Raw genomic sequence first — 18992 nt, forward strand, 5'->3', positions numbered from 1 at the left:
CAAAAACAGTATTTTTTCGTTCCGGTGCAGAAGTTCCGCAGCCTCCTTTCCAAATGGTAACTGGTTAGAACGAAATAATGAAGCACATGTTTCATTTTTGAACATGAAGAAAAAATTATCAGAACAAAATTACCCGGTTATAACCGGTTACCTGCATTTGAAAATAACGTTTTCCCTCCAGAACAATTGAAAATCGCTTTGTTCCGGTTTTCGGTTACGCTCTGTTAAAATTTTGTTGTTTTCTGTTTTTGTATCCTTTCCTTGAAACGTTTTTAGTCCCTGCTAATAAGTCCCAATAACTAGTCCTAATAAGGTGTTAATTAAATTAAGTTTCATTCAAAAGGTTCCATATGCTTGGACGATATAAATATCACTCTGAGTGCTGAGATATTTCAGATACCTATCATTTACATACTGTGGTATCTATCAAAATAACATAATATTACCATGGTACTGTCACAGCTAGTGGTCGACCAATATGGGTTTTTTAATGGCTGATAGGCCGATACAATGGCGATATATCACACAATTTAATATAGTAAATAACATAAACATAAAATTGCTAAAAACTCTTATTTAGCACTATATTTACTCAATTTCACACAAAACAAAAAAATATTTTATTTTAAATGGTAAATTGCAGTTTCTTCAGATTTCTGTTTAGTCATCCAGTTTTAGTAATTTATTTGCACATGAAGAAATTGTTCAGTGTAAGGGGGTTCAGTGGAAAGGAGAAGGCGAGAACCGGCTTGACAACTTAAATAATAATTTAATAAACAACTTAAACAAAAACACACAACCATAAACACACAGTACAGCTGCCTGTAATTCTCTCTCTCTCGAACCGTCGTCCCCGGCCGCCTTTATCCCTCGCGCGCCCCATCAGGCAGACTGGGGACCGGGCATGCATCATTCCAGCCCGGCCCCACCCTCCTCGACTCTACACTCCTCCCCTCATTGCCTCAGGCCGGGGAGCCCCCGGCATGACGTACATCCCCCCTTCCTCTCCGGGGGGGCGTGCCTTGTGCCCCGACTGCCAGCGGGTCATCCCCGCCTTCCTCGACCTGGGAGGAGACAGGAGGGGAAGAACAACGACAACAAAACAAAATAGGCGAGGGAAAGGCCAACACGGAGCGACAGAGAGAGAGGAGAGAGAGAAAAAGAAACTCACCGGTTCTCTGATGCGCCATTGCGTGGTCCTCGATCACTACTCCACCCTCTCAGGCGGATGGCAGCCGCTCCTCCCCGGGCGGACCAGAGTCAGACCTCCGACCCCCAGCGGACAGAACGCCCCTCCGCGTTCCCAGCATCCCGTGGGGACACTCCTCCACCCCTGGCAGCGGCCCTACCACTCCAGGCGGTCGGGGAGTCACTTCCCTCCTCCCCCCATGGACGGTGGTCTTCTCTCGACCCCTCCGTGTTCCCGGGGGACGGCAGGGCACTCCTCCGCCCCCGGCAGTGGCTCCCTCGCTCCAGGTGGTCGGGGAGTCCCGTCCCCTGCGTCCGGGTGGTTGGGCTACTCCGTCCCCATCGGATGGAAGCGGCGCTCCCCTGGGTGGACGGCAGTGTCGAGTTCTCTGCAACGGGATTCCCTCCTCCTTCCCGGGTTTCGGCACCAGTGTAAGGGGGTTCAGTGGAAAGGAGGCGGCGAGAACCGGCTTGACAACTTAAATAATAATTTAATAAACAACTTAAACAAAACCACACAACCTTAAACACACAGTACAGCTGCCTGTAATTCTTTCTCTCTCGAACTGTCATCCCCGGCCGCCTTTATCCCTCGCGCGCCCCATCAGGCTGATTGGGGACCGGGCGTGCGTCATTCCAGCCCGGCCCCGCCCTCCTCGGCTCTACACTCATATATAAGGAAGAAGGAAACAGTACACACATGTTCACGTGAGCAATCGTATTTTCTCAAAAAAATACCAGATCAAATCAATTGTACATACAGTGCACAGAGAATAAGACATTTACTTATAGCACACGTGATTCGCTTTTACTTTGGGCTGCATCCGAAAACGTAGGCAGCTGACTTGCTTCCTTGCTGCCTGATCAGTTAATGGCTTAACTGACAGCTGTATTGACTGAATGGAACTCTTAAAGAAACTGATCTCCGAACAGTTTGAAAAGCACCTTATTTTTATCGTACCATATACAGCCTCCAGAGGCAGCATTTTCCTGGTTTCGGATGCAGCTTTGAAGTTGCTCTCACACACTCGTGCAGATCCACCGTGAGTCTCAATCTCCTGACGGTTTAAAGGGCCTGGATCGCCTGCTTGGATTGTCACGGAGTGACCATCATGATTTGTGAATCAGAGGAACTTTTGATCCTGATCCTGAAGTTTTGATTCTGGCTGATGGAATACACGCTTCAGAGGAAGATATAAAATGAGCGCTCGATGGAAGAAAACACTGGATTTTCGTGAGGTTCGTGAATTGCATCTTTTTAAACGAGATATCTGCATATTTGCAAACGGTATATAAAAGACGTTTTATTGATATTTGCCTTTTATCATTAGAAAAGTTACAGGGAACTGTTGAGGAGAGACTGTTAGAATAAGTGCTTCAGAGGAAGGGAAATGAGTGCTCCACAGGATGCTGAATTTGTGTGAGGTTGGTTTATTAAATCTGTTTAAATGAGAAATGTGCATATTTGCAGATGGTATATTATATTCGTTTTATTGATATTTGCTTTTACCGTTAAACAAGACAGTTAAAATTTACAGGGAACTGTTGAGAAGAGGGAGGGAGAATGAAACAGGTGAACACTTTAACATTATGAGCTCAAACACGTCTGCCGCGGCTCTGATATGCGGACCGTTTAAATGACACTGTGTTGCACACCGGTCTATTATTGTAGTAACATGATGGCACACAACAACAAAACGAACTGTGACTGTTCGTTAACATGTCTCAGTCGCTTCATATGCAAGCAGCCGATTCTCAACGCCCTCAAGAAACAAATCGGCCAAACGGGAAAATTTATCGCCCAATGCCGATAATTAAAAAAGTCAGAATATCGGCCGATTTATCGGCCTCTGCGATATATCGGTCGACCACTAGTCACAGCTGCATGGCTGCTTTTTTTTTTTTTTTTTTTTTTTTTTTTACACTTCAACAACTTCATGTGAATGCTCTGAAAATGTAAAAATGCTGCTCCAAAAGTCACCAGAATAACATTGCAAAAAAAATTAAAAATCACGGGGGAGCATGCCACTGAACCCCCATACATAATAAGACAGCATTATGGCTACGTTCACTAAGTCGATGTTACTTACAGGTGTGAGTCTTGAAATGTTTCGTTCATACAGCAGTGTACAGTAGCAGTTTATATGCTGTCTGTATGAACAACCAAAGTCACAACTGTGTTCTAACAGCTGTAACCATAGTGACAGTGACTAAAGGAGTCCAACAGAGGCTTGAGATCATCCATCAGATCATAATTAGCAAACAGTGGCTTTGAATGATTTTTAACCGCGTGGCTCGTGCCTGTGAGCAGCTGAACAGTGGCTGAATCTTCGGATGACACGCAGCTCATTTCTCCGTCTCTGTTCGGTGATGATGTTTAATACTGTCAAATATTGGAAGTTTCGTTGCATTCTATAAATGTTCTTCGCTCTGGTTGGGTGTTGCTGTGTGGATCTGGTGTAATCTGAGAAACAAAGAAACACATAGTCTTATGAGAGAGAGAGATGCACCATGGGAAGCGTTACTGTGTTTGAAAGCTGTGAAAGTGTGCGAGACAAAGCGTCCAACAGTACAAACGTGAAAAGGGTTGAATCTCACGAAACCTGTCAAGAACCTGTCGAAATCACATTTCACCTGAAAATCTGAAGAAATAAGAAATGTTGTTTTGCTTAAAGAAAATGAAGCCCGCTTTACTACCATGGAGATTACTTTAATGTAAATCAAAAAAAAAAAAAAAAGATATAATTTAAGTTGTAAAGTATTTATACATTATGGTATTTGTTGCAAGGCCTTTAACTTATGCTGATATAAGTTTCAAAATAATTGCATTACAGTGATCACAGTGATTGCAACTGTACAATAAAATGATACTTTATTACAGTAATGAGAAACTGAGGATAAAAAAAGAATCCAAGGTGATCGAGTCAAACCAAACGTACTCTACAGTAAATATACAGTGTTTAATTCAATAATAATTTGTTTCACAGTATATGTATGTATTCTGAACGTTTTTAAACATGGTGAACTGAGCTACTCACATTAGTAGCTGAATGCATTATCAAATTAGCCAAAATATTATTTAAACTGTGAAGTTTTTATACACTAGTATTTGTTGTAAGGTCACGTTATTTTATGCTGATTTAATTAAAAATGAGAAATAATCGCATTACTTTTAATCACAGTGATTGCAAGGCACAGCATTCAAAATATGACCGGATGTGCTATCTGGTCTATTTGCGGTAATACATCAAGAAAATACTTCATTACAGTAATGAGAATCTGAGGATCTCCAGTTTAGAATGATTGCAAATTAAAAAAACAAACAAATGGAAAAATAAAACATCCTGACGGTAATGCAAAACATCTCATTCTTGTTACAGTAATGTGAATTTGGAGGGAAATTCGATGAAACGAGTCATGAAAACACTATCACTATGCTAAAAATAGGCAATACTTTATTTGCCTTTTGATTCTTGGGTGAAACGTGGCCTGGACTGGAAATGTTGAGATAAAGAGTAAGTAAAAGACCTGCTCTGTTAGTATGAGAGAGAGAGAGGAAAGGGAAGTGGACTTTAGAAGGAAAGTCCAGAAAAGAGGGGTAAGTGTGAGGGTTAATTTAACCTGAGAGAGGAAATTCCCATCATCCCCTCTGATCAGGATTACTGTATCACTGATACCAAAGGATTTTTCTAACAAATGAACAGTAACTCTGGCATTAGTGCAAAAACAGCTTCACATTATTCAACATCAAAGCTTTTATAAAATAGCTGATATTTCGTGATATTTCTTTTGTTTAACCATTTTTCACAATCGTACAATTTGTGTGCAAACCGTGTACACAACATCAGGGTTCCCATGTGCCCTGCATGGAAATCCCGGAAAACCTGGAAGTTTGCAATGCAGTTTTCCAGCCATGGAGAATGATTATTTGTTCTGGAAATATTTTAGTATAATTAGACTGTTTGATTGTGTCGCTGACAAGGTTTTTGTTGCATGTAAAGGTATTGATATAGTGAAAAACTTTCATTCCAACACCGCTGTAGTGTAAACTACAAATATATTTCAGTTGTAAACTTCAGATAACGACGACGGTCGGACCGCAGATTTTTTTGGAAAATGAATTCACACCCTGAGGTGGTAGTAGCCTTTACACCTCGGTATGTAAATACATTTTCAATAATTCAAGGATCAGAGTCTGCTTATACTTCCATTACCACATCTAGAGCCCTTTGATTTCCATGATGGAATCACTGAATCCAGTCATAAAAATTGCATTAGCTATAAAATGCGGAATGCCATGGAAATTTGACACATTTAGGATGAAAATGAAGGTTTGAATGCATACCTAACCCTAACCATATATTTATTTTAATGAAATCACAGCTTTTGGGGGTTTAATAATCACACTAGATCATGCAGCAAACTACTTATCCAGAGATGCAAAACTACAGTCAGAAACACAGAAACGCACAAATAAAAGCTTGATTTAAATGAACATATTTAATGCAATTAAATAATAATAATGGGAGTTATAATGATAATTTATTAAAGCTGTGATGTTCTGTTGTGCAGCACTTTATTTGACAAAAATATCTTCAGTGTTGTTTCGGATTATGCTGTGAGGATTTAGTAAAAAAGCACTTCATTTGATAAGAAATAATGCAGAGTTATGTTGAAAAATATAACTAAAATAGTTCTCATTTGATTAAAGTTTTAACGCTGGGTATCTCAGCGAGTATTGACGCTGACTATCACCCCTGGAGTCGCGAGTTCAAATCCAGGGCGTGCTGAGTGACTCCGGCCAGGTCTCCTAAGCAACCAAATTGGCCCGGTTGCTAGGGAGTGTAGAGTCACATGGGGTAACCTCCTCGTGGTCGTGATTAGTGGTTCTCGCTCTCAATGGGGCGTGTGGTAAAAATTCGCCAGCTCTCTTACTAAATAGCTAATATTTTATGTATCCTAAATACACACACTTAATTAATATTTAAGATATGTTGTAATGCATGTACATCTTTGTAATGCATAGTATTTATTATTTTAGAAACTTAGAAACACAGCTTTTACTTCAAGGAAATCAAACTTCCTTAACACCTTATTTCTATAGGGCTAGGTTTAATATTCATGAGTAAACCACTTGACTGATTTACAACTGTGCTTCTATAGTAAATATGTTTGTTTCCTTTTCCATAACAGATTTTTTGTATTTTTTTTATCAGACTCAAGCCCGGTTGACGTGCGCATGTGATCCGCTCTGCGCTATCCTGATACCGGAGCTCGCATATCGAGGGAAGCCCGGTGGACGCGCGCGATAGAGCAGAGCACTTCACTTACCCGAGAGGTTCTTGGTGGATCGTGCTATGCAACACGCGATACCAGTCTTCAATCACCTCATGCACATCTGCGAACCACATGAGAAGCATATTTAGTCCCTTCATTTTTTTTGTTTTGTCTCATATGCTCTTCACTGACACTTTCAAGTACACTAACTTAAAAAATTACCAATAATAATAAATAAAATAAAACTTGTATTATTGGCAAAATTGTTTGGTGTGCTAGAAATGATGCCACAACTGCAGGATGGAAGTAATTTTTTAGCAATTTATAGAAATAGTTTTCACACAAATATTGAAATAGTTTGTTTATTTCGATGATCATAGTTTTAAACGTAGTATTTTTTTAAATATTTTTATAGTGGATTTAACTAAATATGTAACAAACACATAACAAAAAGAACAAAGTTGAAACCTGTTCCAACCACTGGAACATGAAATTGCCCGAAATTAAAGGAACACCCATATACTGTCATGCTGCCCAGCATCCCGTCCCTCTATCCAGTCGTCTCTCCTCTCGTACCACTCAAGTAGAGAGCTCCTGGGCATCTGGCACACAAGTCATACACTTAAATCTGTGTTCGGTTTGCAGTGTGTGTGAATGAACACTTTTTATTTATTTTATTTTTTTACGGTCTGTGCATTCAGCATTCCACTGGGGTAAACACATGAGAGTGTTACTGAAATGTTAGTCTCAGTTCCAGACAGCAAACCCACAGACCGCTCACAGTCACTTTCACACAAAGTGTACGAGTAAAACGGCAGATTATCAGTTCATAAACACTTACTTTTCTCTCTGTTCCTCACACAATGCTATCTTATGACATCTAAACACTTTTACTATAGCGCATGACTCATTTTAACATTTGCATTACATAATCAACTACGTTTACAAGCTAAATTGCACGGTAGCTCAACTGATAGAGCGTTGCACTTGTGATGTAAAGGAGCGGGGTACGAGTCCTGAAGAGCACACGAGTTGACATGTGAGCCGAAGTCATAGAAGCACCATAAAATCTCACATTTGCTTTTTCTGACACTATCGGTTAGGTTTAGGTTTAAGTTTTAGGTTGATTTAAATCTCGATAGAGCATTAACCATAAAAACCTTGTCTGATTGGGAGAACATTTAACTCGCTTTTAGCACCACACAGTGGACATTTCACCTCTGAACTGTCGCAAAACATGTAAGAACCATGCAATATGATTTTGCAAAAATGTCGCCACAGTAATATAATTTTATGAAATCAGGCTGAACTTCTTAGGTGTTCACAGAGACTGCTTTGCCAATTTTGTTTGCATGCTGGTTTATTTGTGTGGTATAATCTTTCAGATACAAAGGCATGTCAAACGAAGCAAATGCTTCCTAAGTAGTCGGTTTAGAAAAAGCTGCAAAATGAACCAGACTTTATACCTATAATCAAAAGTTTGACAGTGTGAGATTATTGAAATGTATCTGTACATGCAAAATGCATATGTTATCCTCACTTGGGGTTCTCCTATATCTTGAAAGCTGTAAAGTTTCAGCCCGTCTCTGTGTGCGTCATCGTGTTATCTCACTCTACACTCGCTCATCTAAGCAAATCCTCTTGATCGGCTGTAAAAACAGTTGGGAAAAGAGCATTCGAATATCAGGCTTCATTGGATTAAGTATTGTTTTATGCTAATCGCTCTCAGATGATGCTCTTCTGAGCATCACACTTCCTGCTGTTTCCTCTCGTCCTAAAAAACAATGGAGAGTCAGGATAAGGATCCGGAAACGGCAACTTCGGATAATTAGCGGCTCTTTGTGTCCTGTGGAGAGACCTGTAGCTCAACACACACATGCAACATGCAGACGCGGCCGCACACATTAATCACAGCTGAACTTTAGTCAGAGACACATAGTGTGTGCAGACAGTGAAATATATCAAGAGCAGTCATCTGCTAACAAACTGCTTCTGTAAATAGATCCAGATAGAACTGTGTACAGCTGTAGAAAAGGAAACAGTAGGCTAGTTCACCCCAAAAAAATGAAAATGCTGTCAGTATTTACTCACTGTCATGTCGTTCCAAACCTGTATGACAAAATGAAAACTTTAAGAATGTTCTTAATGCTCTTTTCCGTACAATAAAAGCTCACAGTGACCAGCAGCTTCAAAGTACAGACCAGTCACACTCCAAAAATATAACAAAAACCCATAAACACCATAAAAATACTTTATGCCAAGCTGAAACTGTATTCCAGGTCTTATGAGGCCATTGGAAAGCTTTTATTTACAGGGTTTCCACCCATTTTGACCAATGAAATTCCATGACTTTGGAATGCCCAATTCCCAATGCGCTCTAAGTCCTCGTGGTGGTGTAGTGACTCGCCTCAATCCGGGTGGCGGAGGACGAATCTCAGTTGCCTCCGCATCTGAGACCGTCAATCCGTGCATCTTATCACGTGGCTTGTTGAGCGCGTTACCGCGGAGACGTAATGTGTGTGGAGGCTTCACGCGATTCTCCATGGCATCCACACACAACTCGCCACGCGCCCCACCGAGAGCGAGAACCACATTATAGCGACCACGAGGAGGTTACCCCATGTGACTCTACCCTCCCTAGCAACCGGGCCAATTTGGTTGCTTAGGAGACCTGGCTGGAGTCACTCAGCACGCCCTGGATTCTCGATTTACTCGCTGAGCTACCCAGGCCCCCTTATATTATGGTATCTTAATATTGTATGAAGCATTGTTATGTTTATAAATTCCTTCCCTGCCTTTTCATTTAGTTGGATGATTGTATTAATAGTTCATATTTCACTTGTTGCTGCTTGAACTTTAATGAGGGTAACACGTGCTCTCTCATGAGGGCAAGAGATGAAAGGAAAGTGGAGAAAGAGCACATGTTTCTGGACTCTACTGGTGCTACTATTGTTTAATCAGGATATTTAATAAAGACATCTTGTAACTCCCGTTATTACTGAGATGCCTACGCCCGGCGGAGACTGTGAAGCTGCCGCCATGAACGATAAAAAGGACTTTTATTTTAAAGATGGCACCAGAACACTTTTAAAGCTGAACATTTAGCACATGTAAGTTTGTTAAATTAAGTGATAAAATAATAGATCTAGTGGTAGCACTTTACAGTGAAGCTTCATTTGTTAACATTAGTTAAAATGAACTTGATGTTTGTCAAGTTAGTACTAGAGAAAAGCTCCAGCAGCATTTGAGACACACGGATCACACTTGCTTTCATTATTTTGTATCTAATGCAGTGACATCCAATATTTTGGAGCCACTGTAAAGCTGCCATACCCCCATAAGCTACCTGTGAACTGCAGCAAGGTGAGATCTGAGCACTGCTTTATTGTTCCAGTGAGCTGCATTGGTTTGGAGAGTAATCTGGGCCCTGCATCATGCTGTAAGCATTAGACCTGGCAGCTCCTGTGCTGTCTCACCCCCGACAGACAGACAGACACGTCACAGCACATCAGCAACATCAGTTCCTCTCAGCCGAACACTGAAGCGCCTTCACTCCCCTCCACTCCTGATCTGTCCATCCATCCGTCCGGTCTCTCTCTGCCCACGGGCGTCCCTCGTCCTCGCTCACAGATTACAGGCTGAGACACTAGCCGGTGTCAGTTCCCGGTCATACGACAGGAGGATATGAATGAGAGAGAGAGAAATGGAAAGCTGACTCTGACCCTTTTAAGATGGGCACAGACAGTGAAGACACGAGGCAAAGTTTGAGCTTCTGTTGAACAGGAGGGTGAATGTCACTCGTAAGCATTTTGTGAAATGTAGCGACAGGCCTGTTTAGGACAGTCGAGATGTTTTGCATTGTGATATTATTTTCATGTAAATTTGGCATATTTCCCTTCCGATTCTCAATTCAGTAAAGTGATTGCATGTTTTACTTTAGGGTTTCATCTTAATTCTCAGTTACATTCTTAATGGTGATTCTCATTGCTGTTACAGAGTAATTATTAAATGTATTACAGTAGAAAATATTGGTGTGAATTTCGTGTGCGTGCCTGTGTGCGCGCGCGCGTGCGTGTGGGAGTGCGCGTGCGTGCGTGCGTATGTATGTGTGCGTGCGTGTGAATGTGTGTATGCGTGTGTGCGTGCGTGCGTGATTGCTTGTGTGTGCGTGCGTATGTAAGTGTGCGTGCGTGTGTATGTGTGTTTGCGTGCGTGCGTGCTTGTGTGTGCGTGCGTCTCAGTACTTCACAAGTATCATTTAATATATGGGGGTCAATGATGTAATTTTTTTTATTTTATTTATTTATTTTTTGCTCCGGATTTATCCTTTATATATATATATACACATTAAAAATGTAATTTACACAAAGCAATTACTTGAATACACCTGGAAAAAAATTTTACTTTCAGAGTTCAAACTCATTTTGATTTTATTTATTTATTTATTTATTTATTTTTTTTTAGAGCTTCAAGTTAAAAATAGGTGGTGTAACAGTCACATTTAAAGCTAAAATTCTTAAATAAAAATGTTTGCACAAAAAGTTTGGAATAATCTTTGTGTTAATATTATTTCATATATATATATATATATATGAGAAATTTAAATTCATGATATTTGTAAAAACTTATGCCTTGGGAAATATGTTTGAATTTTTTATTTTTATTTTTTATTATTATTATGTTTTGTATACTCACGTGTGTTCAAGGAGCAAAAAAAGTGTTTTAATACTTTTACTTGATGGTTACACCAGTTTTAAGTGATTTTTATTTATTCATTTTTTTTTTGTAGAAAATGTAAAACAAACATGGACATATCTAGGAACTTGACAAGTGTTTTACATTAGATTGTTCACATAAGATTGCTCATTTTTATAACCTCATAATTACATTTAAAATTGATTATTAAAATGATTAAGATATAGTAATTTTTTTCCCCCATATTCAGTAATGAGAGCGAGGCTTTCATGAAAATAATGTCATGATGCAAAAATTCTTAATGGTTCAAAAAATAGGTTTTAAGCTAAAATAATAAGCGTAATTCAATATATTATTTTTTTATTTTGGGGTGGAATATGATCTGGACTTCTTGACAGGTTTCTTGAGATTCACACAGGAAACAGTCCATCATCTTACTGACTGACGTGCAGTTGAACAAGAAGCAAGATCTGTCAACATCTAACAATGAGTAAAAACTGTTCAAAGTGACAATTCATAACAACCTTAATGATTAATATGTACTTGACCGAGTTTGGATAAAGCGTTCTCAAAGCTGAAATCAAGTCTTGTAATCGAGTTATACGGTTTAATCAGTTTTGAGTGCTGCGGGTAAATGCCATGGAAGTGACCTTTTACCAGCAGAATATTTTGACTGGAGGGTTAGGCTGTTGAGTCTGTGTGAGGAGGGTCTGTTAGCTGAGTCTCTGTTTGCTACGCCTTGAAATTTGATGAAGCGTAAAGGTCAGAAGATGTTTGCGAATTTGCGTGGAATACTTTGAAAGTCTTTAAACTCAATCAGCCAGTACTTTAGATTCTTCCTCATTCCCGCTTGGCTTTGACATGCAAGACTTTGGCTCTTCTTTAAGTCCACTGAAATAAAAGTAAATGCATCCACTTGACTGCACTGGGCTTTTAGATGGTATATTTAGTGCCTTTTCATCTTTGTTATCTTAGCAGTGTTCCAGGGTAGTGCTGTGCAGACTGGATTTATCTCACTACCTTCGAGGTATGTTGAAACCTGATTAAATTCTGAGAGGAACTCGGGAAATCTTTTGTGCAGATGTTTTTCCAGAGTGGAATTATAATAAATATTTATAAATTGATTACTTCCATTTAACACAATGTTTGTGGCATTATGAGGATTTTTTTGTGATAGCGTCCTCTGTGGTGGGAAATTGTTGATAAAATTGTATGTGCATCCTTTTTGTGCTGTTGTGTATGTGTACAAAGGATGTCAAATTAAAATTTGAATATTCGTTAAATTTGTGATTTAAAAAAAAAATGCTCATTTGAATGCTAAAACTGTGCTTTTGAATTTTACAAATGTGCTAAGATGAGGAGGTCTTTGGCCATCAGGGACTAAAAACGAAATGTTGTAAAGTAATGTGGCTGATTTATTGATTTCAAAAACAATTATTTTTTATAGTCTGACCAGTTCAGTTGTGTGTGTGTGTGTGTGTGTGTGTGTGTGTGTGTGTGTGTGTGTGTGTGTGTGTGTGTGTGTGTTTTGCACTCTTGATATTTGTAGTCTCACCCCTTAGTGTTTCCCATTCATTTCCTATGGGAAATTTTTTTGACCGGGAACAGTACAAGTGTAACTTTTTCTTTCTTCTTTCTACCACTTAGAGTGATCGAATCAACTCCAATTTCTTTGTGTGTGTTCAGATATCAAATGGACAAAAAGTCACCAAGTTTCGTACCCGTCAGATAAAGGAAACCAGTTGTATTGAAGATACAAGATTGATTTCAGTCAAAAATGACCGAACAGTGCATGAGAGTTAAATATATCCCTTCTAAAATCAATCAGTAGCCTATATGTCTCTCTCCTGCATGCATGCACACACTGTATTTGGAACAAACGTCACCTTTTGCGGGCCGAATGATTATTATTTTTTTTAACGTTGGTTTTTAAACTAGAGGTGTCCTTCATAATGACATGCATAATGCTTATGTTCTTCTAAAATGAGAGAGTGATGTAATTCTGTGTGCAAAATTAACCAGTTACCAGCATTAAAAAAAATGTTTTCACTCCAGATCAGTTCAAAGGGATTTAGTTCTCGTTTTTGTTCTGCAAAAAATAAAAAAATAAAAATAAAAATGTTTTTGGTTTTTGTTCCTTGAACCGTTTTTTAGTCCCTGTTGGTCGTTGCGTTTTGCTCTCTTATCAGTGTAAACAATGCATTTTAAAGAGCACCTATTATGGTTTTTAAACGTGCCTAATTTTGTTTTAAAGGTCTCATACAATTGATTTACATGCATCCAAGGTCATAAAACACTTTAATTTGCTCATAATTTAAATTGCAGCGTTACCTTTTTTTTCCTCAGTGTCTCAAACGACTCGTTCAATGATCCGTTCTGAAGGATTCATTCTAAACTCCTCCTTTCAGAGAGCCTACTCTGCTCTGATTGGTCAGATGTCCCAGTCTGTTGTGATTGGTCTACCGCTGAGTATAGTGTTTGAGGGCAGGTCAAAGCTGTTCGTGAGCAGCCAATGAAGACCAGAGGCAGGTTTTTTGTTACCAAATTACGTAGGTTAGTACAGAAAGTATGTCTGGAATCACTAAAGACTCGTTTCAGGTGTTCAGAATCGGTTCTTTCTTTTGGGAGTCAATAACTCCATTTGTTGTGCACTTTGATTTTTGAAACTTTGCAGACTTTTTTACATTCACTAAGAGCAATATAACACACTACATGAAAGGTCATATTTGAAAAACCATAATAGGTGCTCTTTAAATGGAGTCAGGAAAAGAGTTCAATTTCGAAATGCACATCTCAAGATCCCCACATGTGTTCTGTTCCATTCTGTTGTGGTCCATCTAGCATCCTGTTTGAACAGCCCCTGTTGCAACTTTACTATCTGGGAATTTTACTACCATACATGCATCATTAATTAATAATAAATAAATAAATAAAAAACACTGTAGTACCGCCAGTATTTTGAAACTTGAGTAGTATGTTGAAACATTCCTTTTCTCGTTTTTACTTATTTACTTATAATTTTATAATTTATCATTAGAATTGTGGTCATTTTGTTTTTAATTACAATTTAGTTTCACAGCCCTAATGTGTACCTTATGTCATATTTGGGCCATACACAAAAATCTTTGTCTTGTGTGTATGAAACATTTCTCAAACTTTGTTTGGTGACAGGATGGTGTCTTGATACATGCCAAATTTTGGGCAAATCGGACCAATGGCTAGGATTTAGGGCACCTACACAGAGAACTACGTCTACTTCAGAGAACATTGGTGCAATAAATGGAAACAAATGTCAGGGTTTGTGAAAGTGAAACTCTACATGTGACCAAAACTTAATCAGTAAGAATTTAATAACGGTGGATCTATTTGTGATTTTGTAAATCGTATTCCCATTTCAAACTGACCCGGCTCTTTTCATACACTCTCAACAGATCTTACACCAAATGCTCTCCATCACATTGCATTTTCTTTCCATCAAATAGCCCTTCGAATTTGAATTTTAACCCATATGTTTCTGGTGTTATTTATGGAAATGTTAATTAGCTTGTTATAGTGCCACTTCGATGATTTGGAACCATCCCTTCAAGTTTTGGGTCTCTGACACCCAAGCTGTTAATGTATCTCTGACCTGTATTCTGTTGTATTCTTCATAATCTACTCCGTATATCATAATAGTGTGTTGACTCCGCCCTCTTTCCCCTCATGTTTTCCAGATGTCCTGTGGACTGATGGCCGCACCCTCCGTGACCTCAATCCCACTCTACCAGCTTGAATTGCCTTTCCTTGCTCACATAAAAACTGTAGCTCCTTCAACGCTAGCACGCCACTCTATTCCGATTCGCTGGCATCCTCTCTGTCTCATGGTTCCCCTCTCCATGGCCAGCTTTCTAAGCTCCGTGCTCTTCCTGGTGCTCCGGACGTACGCCGCCCCACCAGAGTACATCCAGGTGTGGGCCAGTGGGACGACACCGAGCCCAGGAGAGTTTGGCAATGAGAACGTCACTCCTTCTCTGGTTCCCCCTCCAGGAACGAGCAAGCACACCCCTGACAGCATCATCATCGGCGTCCGGAAAGGAGGCACTAGAGCGCTGCTGGAGATGCTGGATATTCATCCTGAAGTGGCAGCTGCCGCCACTGAGGTTCACTTCTTCGACTGGGATGAGAACTATGCCAAAGGCTTTGAGTGGTACCGGGAGCAGATGCCGTATTCGTACCCTCATCAGATCATTGTGGAAAAGACGCCGGGGTACTTCACATCTCCGTTGGCGCCTGCACGGATACACGCCATGAACTCTTCCATCAAACTCCTGTTAATCTTGAGGGACCCAACTGAAAGAGTCATCTCGGACTACACGCAGGTCTACTTCAACCGTCTGGAGAACCACAAGCCCGTACAGGCCATCGAGCACATGCTGGTAAAGAATGGTGCGTTAAACACTCGCTACAAGGCAATCCAGCGCAGTCTTTACGACGTCCACATGAGGAACTGGCTCCAACACTTTCCCCTGGAGCAGATTCACATTGTGGATGGGGACACTCTGATTCATGACCCTCTACTGGAGCTCCAGAGGGTCGAACGGTTCCTGGATCTGCCACCTCGGATCGTGGCATCCAACTTCTACTTCAACCAGACCAAAGGCTTTTACTGCATCCGCAGTGATGGCCAGGAGAGATGTCTGCATGAGTCTAAAGGACGTCCGCACCCTCCCGTCAACCGCAGTGTGCTGAGACAGCTGCGCTCGTACTTGCGGCAACACAATCTGAACTTCTACCGACTTATAGGACGTACCTTTAACTGGCACTAGTGGGAGGGACCTTTGTAGAACTCTCTTCACAACCATTTGACAGTGATGTTGAGAACGGGCTGATGGACGGACCTTTTCAAGCCATTCCCCCATCGACACTTCTCCTAAATGCCTTCGAGATGCTCCAGAGCCTTTCATGACTTGCCAACTTAAAATTGTAACAATTAAGATGATATTGAAACAGTGACTGTGGTGGGAAAGATCTTTGCCGTCAATTGTCTTTGTTGTAACAAAGTTACCTGAGACAGAGTGTAACAAATTTGTTGAACGTATTTGTTTTCTCTTTCTTTCTTTGTTTGATATTTTTGTTCTTGATAATAAATGGTTCTGCTTCCAAAAAGGACCCTGAATATTTTCCTTAAGTCTGATTTGTTGAAACCTGCTGTTTAGCATACTTGTTTGTACAGTGCAGCCCATAAATCTTATGGTAATGTTTAATGAACATCTATATTTCTATTTTACCTTAACCTAATTATTATCAAAGGAGTTGTAGATACGTTTATGCAACAAGTGCATAAACATTTCTAACCCTAACGTAACCCTTGATAAACAAACTGAGTCATTCACCCAAATATGACAAATCATTTAGTTCATTTTCATTCCGAAATTTTTCTTCCTCAAAATATTACCCTCAGCAGTAGCGTGATGTTATTATTTTATTATTATTATTTTTATTTTATTTTTTTGTCTAAAAAAATATGTTAAAATGCAATTTACCACAAAAAAACAAATAAAATAAATAAATAAATAATAATTTGTTGAATACACCTCTATTATGAAAGTCATTTTGATATTATTTTCTTTTCTGGGGCTTCAAATAGAAAATGTCATGTGCTGTAATCGTCCAGAGACAGTATTAAAAAAAAAAAAAAAGCATTTCTCAGTCTCTATAAAAGCTGAAATATTTGGAAAAAAATAAATGTTGGCATGAGCAGTGCAGAATAATCTTTTATTTATTTATTTATTTATTTTAAAGCAATGAAACAATTTCGTTTTAACATGTTATTTATCAAGTCATTTGGTGTAACCAACATGTAAAAAATAAATAATTAATTTGTAATTAATAATAAAGTTTTTTTTTTTTTACTTGGAAAAATATGTTTGAAACCTTTTTTGAAGTTAATAGCATACAAGGTGAAAATAAATGATTGTAATACCTTTTACTTGATGGTTACACCATGTGACTTTTTTTTTATTTATTTTGTATATTTGTAGAAAATGCTATAAATGTTTTTCAAAAAATGACGAAACATGGACACAGATTACATTTAAGCAGTTTTTTAATTTTTATCACCTTGGACAAACTTTTTGTCAATTAATGCAGCTCCCAAATCTCATTCGTGCTTCCACTTATTCAAACTTGGCACGTGGCAATTTTTTATGAGATATGAAAAAAACGATGGCATTTGGTGTTAGTGACGTCAAACCTGGAGTGATGCACCCAAAGCGTCAGGTTTGAATATACTCGTACACAAATGAGATTTGAAAGCTACAACGGAGGGTAAAATTTCTGCTTGTTCCTCACTCGGAATTAAGTGCACAAGCTGTATGCACTACTTTTATTGTGTTTTAATCATGTTTTTGTAGGTATTTTGTGTCCTTTGTTCAGAGCTTGACAGCCCTTTATCACTGCATGATTTAATTGGGGTAAAAACAGCATGAACATCTTCAGATTATCTTTTGTTGCATGTAGAAAGTCATATGGATTTGGAATGACTTGGAGGTAAGTACATGATGACAGAATTTCAGTTTTGGATAAACAACCCTTTAATGAATGATAAATGCATTCGTAATCAGTAAGAGCTTAAACGGTTCTGACAGTTTAAACTGTGGATTATCAGTTTGTTGAGGTCAGGTCGTCATCTCTGTTATATTTTCCGTGCACTGTCCTCTAACATCCTATCTTTCTTCAATCTCCGTTTCCTTCTATCCTATACCTTAAGAACGCAGATTAGAGAGGATGATATTCACATGCAAGGAAACATTAAGAGTTCAATCCAAGGCAGCCTGAACATGCAGTGAGGGCTTTAATCTAATTAATTTAATTTATCAACCTGTCCAAGATAGATTTCAATGCCAATGTACACCTGCGTCAGACGGATGCTTTTACTGCGTCTCACTTTGGTTGTGTTGCATCATAAACAGTTTTAGGACACTGTGTCAAGTTAAACGTAGTTTGAAATGTAGAATAACACGTCTTGAAATTATCCAGCTGTGTTTGAACACCAGAACGTGTCATCATCTTGTTCTGACTTCTGCCAAGTGTGGTGCGTTGCCTGCACAGCTTGATTTGAGCTTACTGCCCCCTGCTGAAAACACAAAGGTGGCACTTTAAGCTTGAATTGCTCTGATGATATGAATAATCCTTTTACGGTCCGACTCCGGAGACATGGTTAATTAATGTTTGTTTTATATATATATATAGATAGATAGATAGATATAGAGATATATATATAGAGAGAGAGAGATACTGTATATATATATATATATATATATATATATATATATATATATATATATATATATAATCAATCTCTCTAAATTAACCTGTTTAAGCGATAGACCTTTTGATGTTACAGTGGTGTGAAAAAGTGTTTGCCCCCCTCCTGATTTCTTATTTTTTTGCATGTTTGTCACACTTAAATGTTTCAGATCATCAAACAAGTTTAAATATTAGTCAAAGATAACACAAGTAAACACAAAATGCAGTTTTTAAATGAAGGTTGTTATTATTAAGGGAAAACAAAATCCAAACCTACATGGCCCTGTGTGAAAAAGTGTTTGCCCCACCCGTTAAAACATAACTTAACTGTGGTTTATCACACCTGAGTTCAATTTCTCTAGCCACACCCAGGCCTGATTACTGCCACACCTGTTCTCAATCAAGAAATCACTTAAATAGGACCTGCCTGACAAAGTGAAGTAGACCAAAAGATCTTCAAAAGCTAGACATCATGCCGAGATCCAAAGAAATTCAGGAACAAATGAGAAAGAAAGTAATTGAGATCTATCAGTCTGGAAAAGGTT

General features: G+C 39.0%; 1 protein-coding gene across 1 annotated transcript in view; it reads left to right on the forward strand.

Moving 5' to 3' along the window:
* The window catches only part of LOC127414386 (heparan sulfate glucosamine 3-O-sulfotransferase 1-like), a 68689-nt gene extending 52094 nt beyond the window's left edge, over window positions 1–16595 (forward strand). Inside the window, exon 2 of the mRNA XM_051652389.1 lies at window positions 14874–16595. Within this exon, the coding sequence (XP_051508349.1) occupies window positions 14874–15965 (1092 nt within the window). The 3' untranslated portion in view covers window positions 15966–16595. The remainder of the gene's footprint in view (window positions 1–14873) is intronic.
* The last annotated feature ends 2397 nt before the right edge of the window (window positions 16596–18992 follow it).

This window comes from Myxocyprinus asiaticus, chromosome 23 (assembly GCF_019703515.2).
Source record: "Myxocyprinus asiaticus isolate MX2 ecotype Aquarium Trade chromosome 23, UBuf_Myxa_2, whole genome shotgun sequence".
NCBI classification, from domain to species: Eukaryota; Metazoa; Chordata; class Actinopteri; order Cypriniformes; family Catostomidae; genus Myxocyprinus; species Myxocyprinus asiaticus.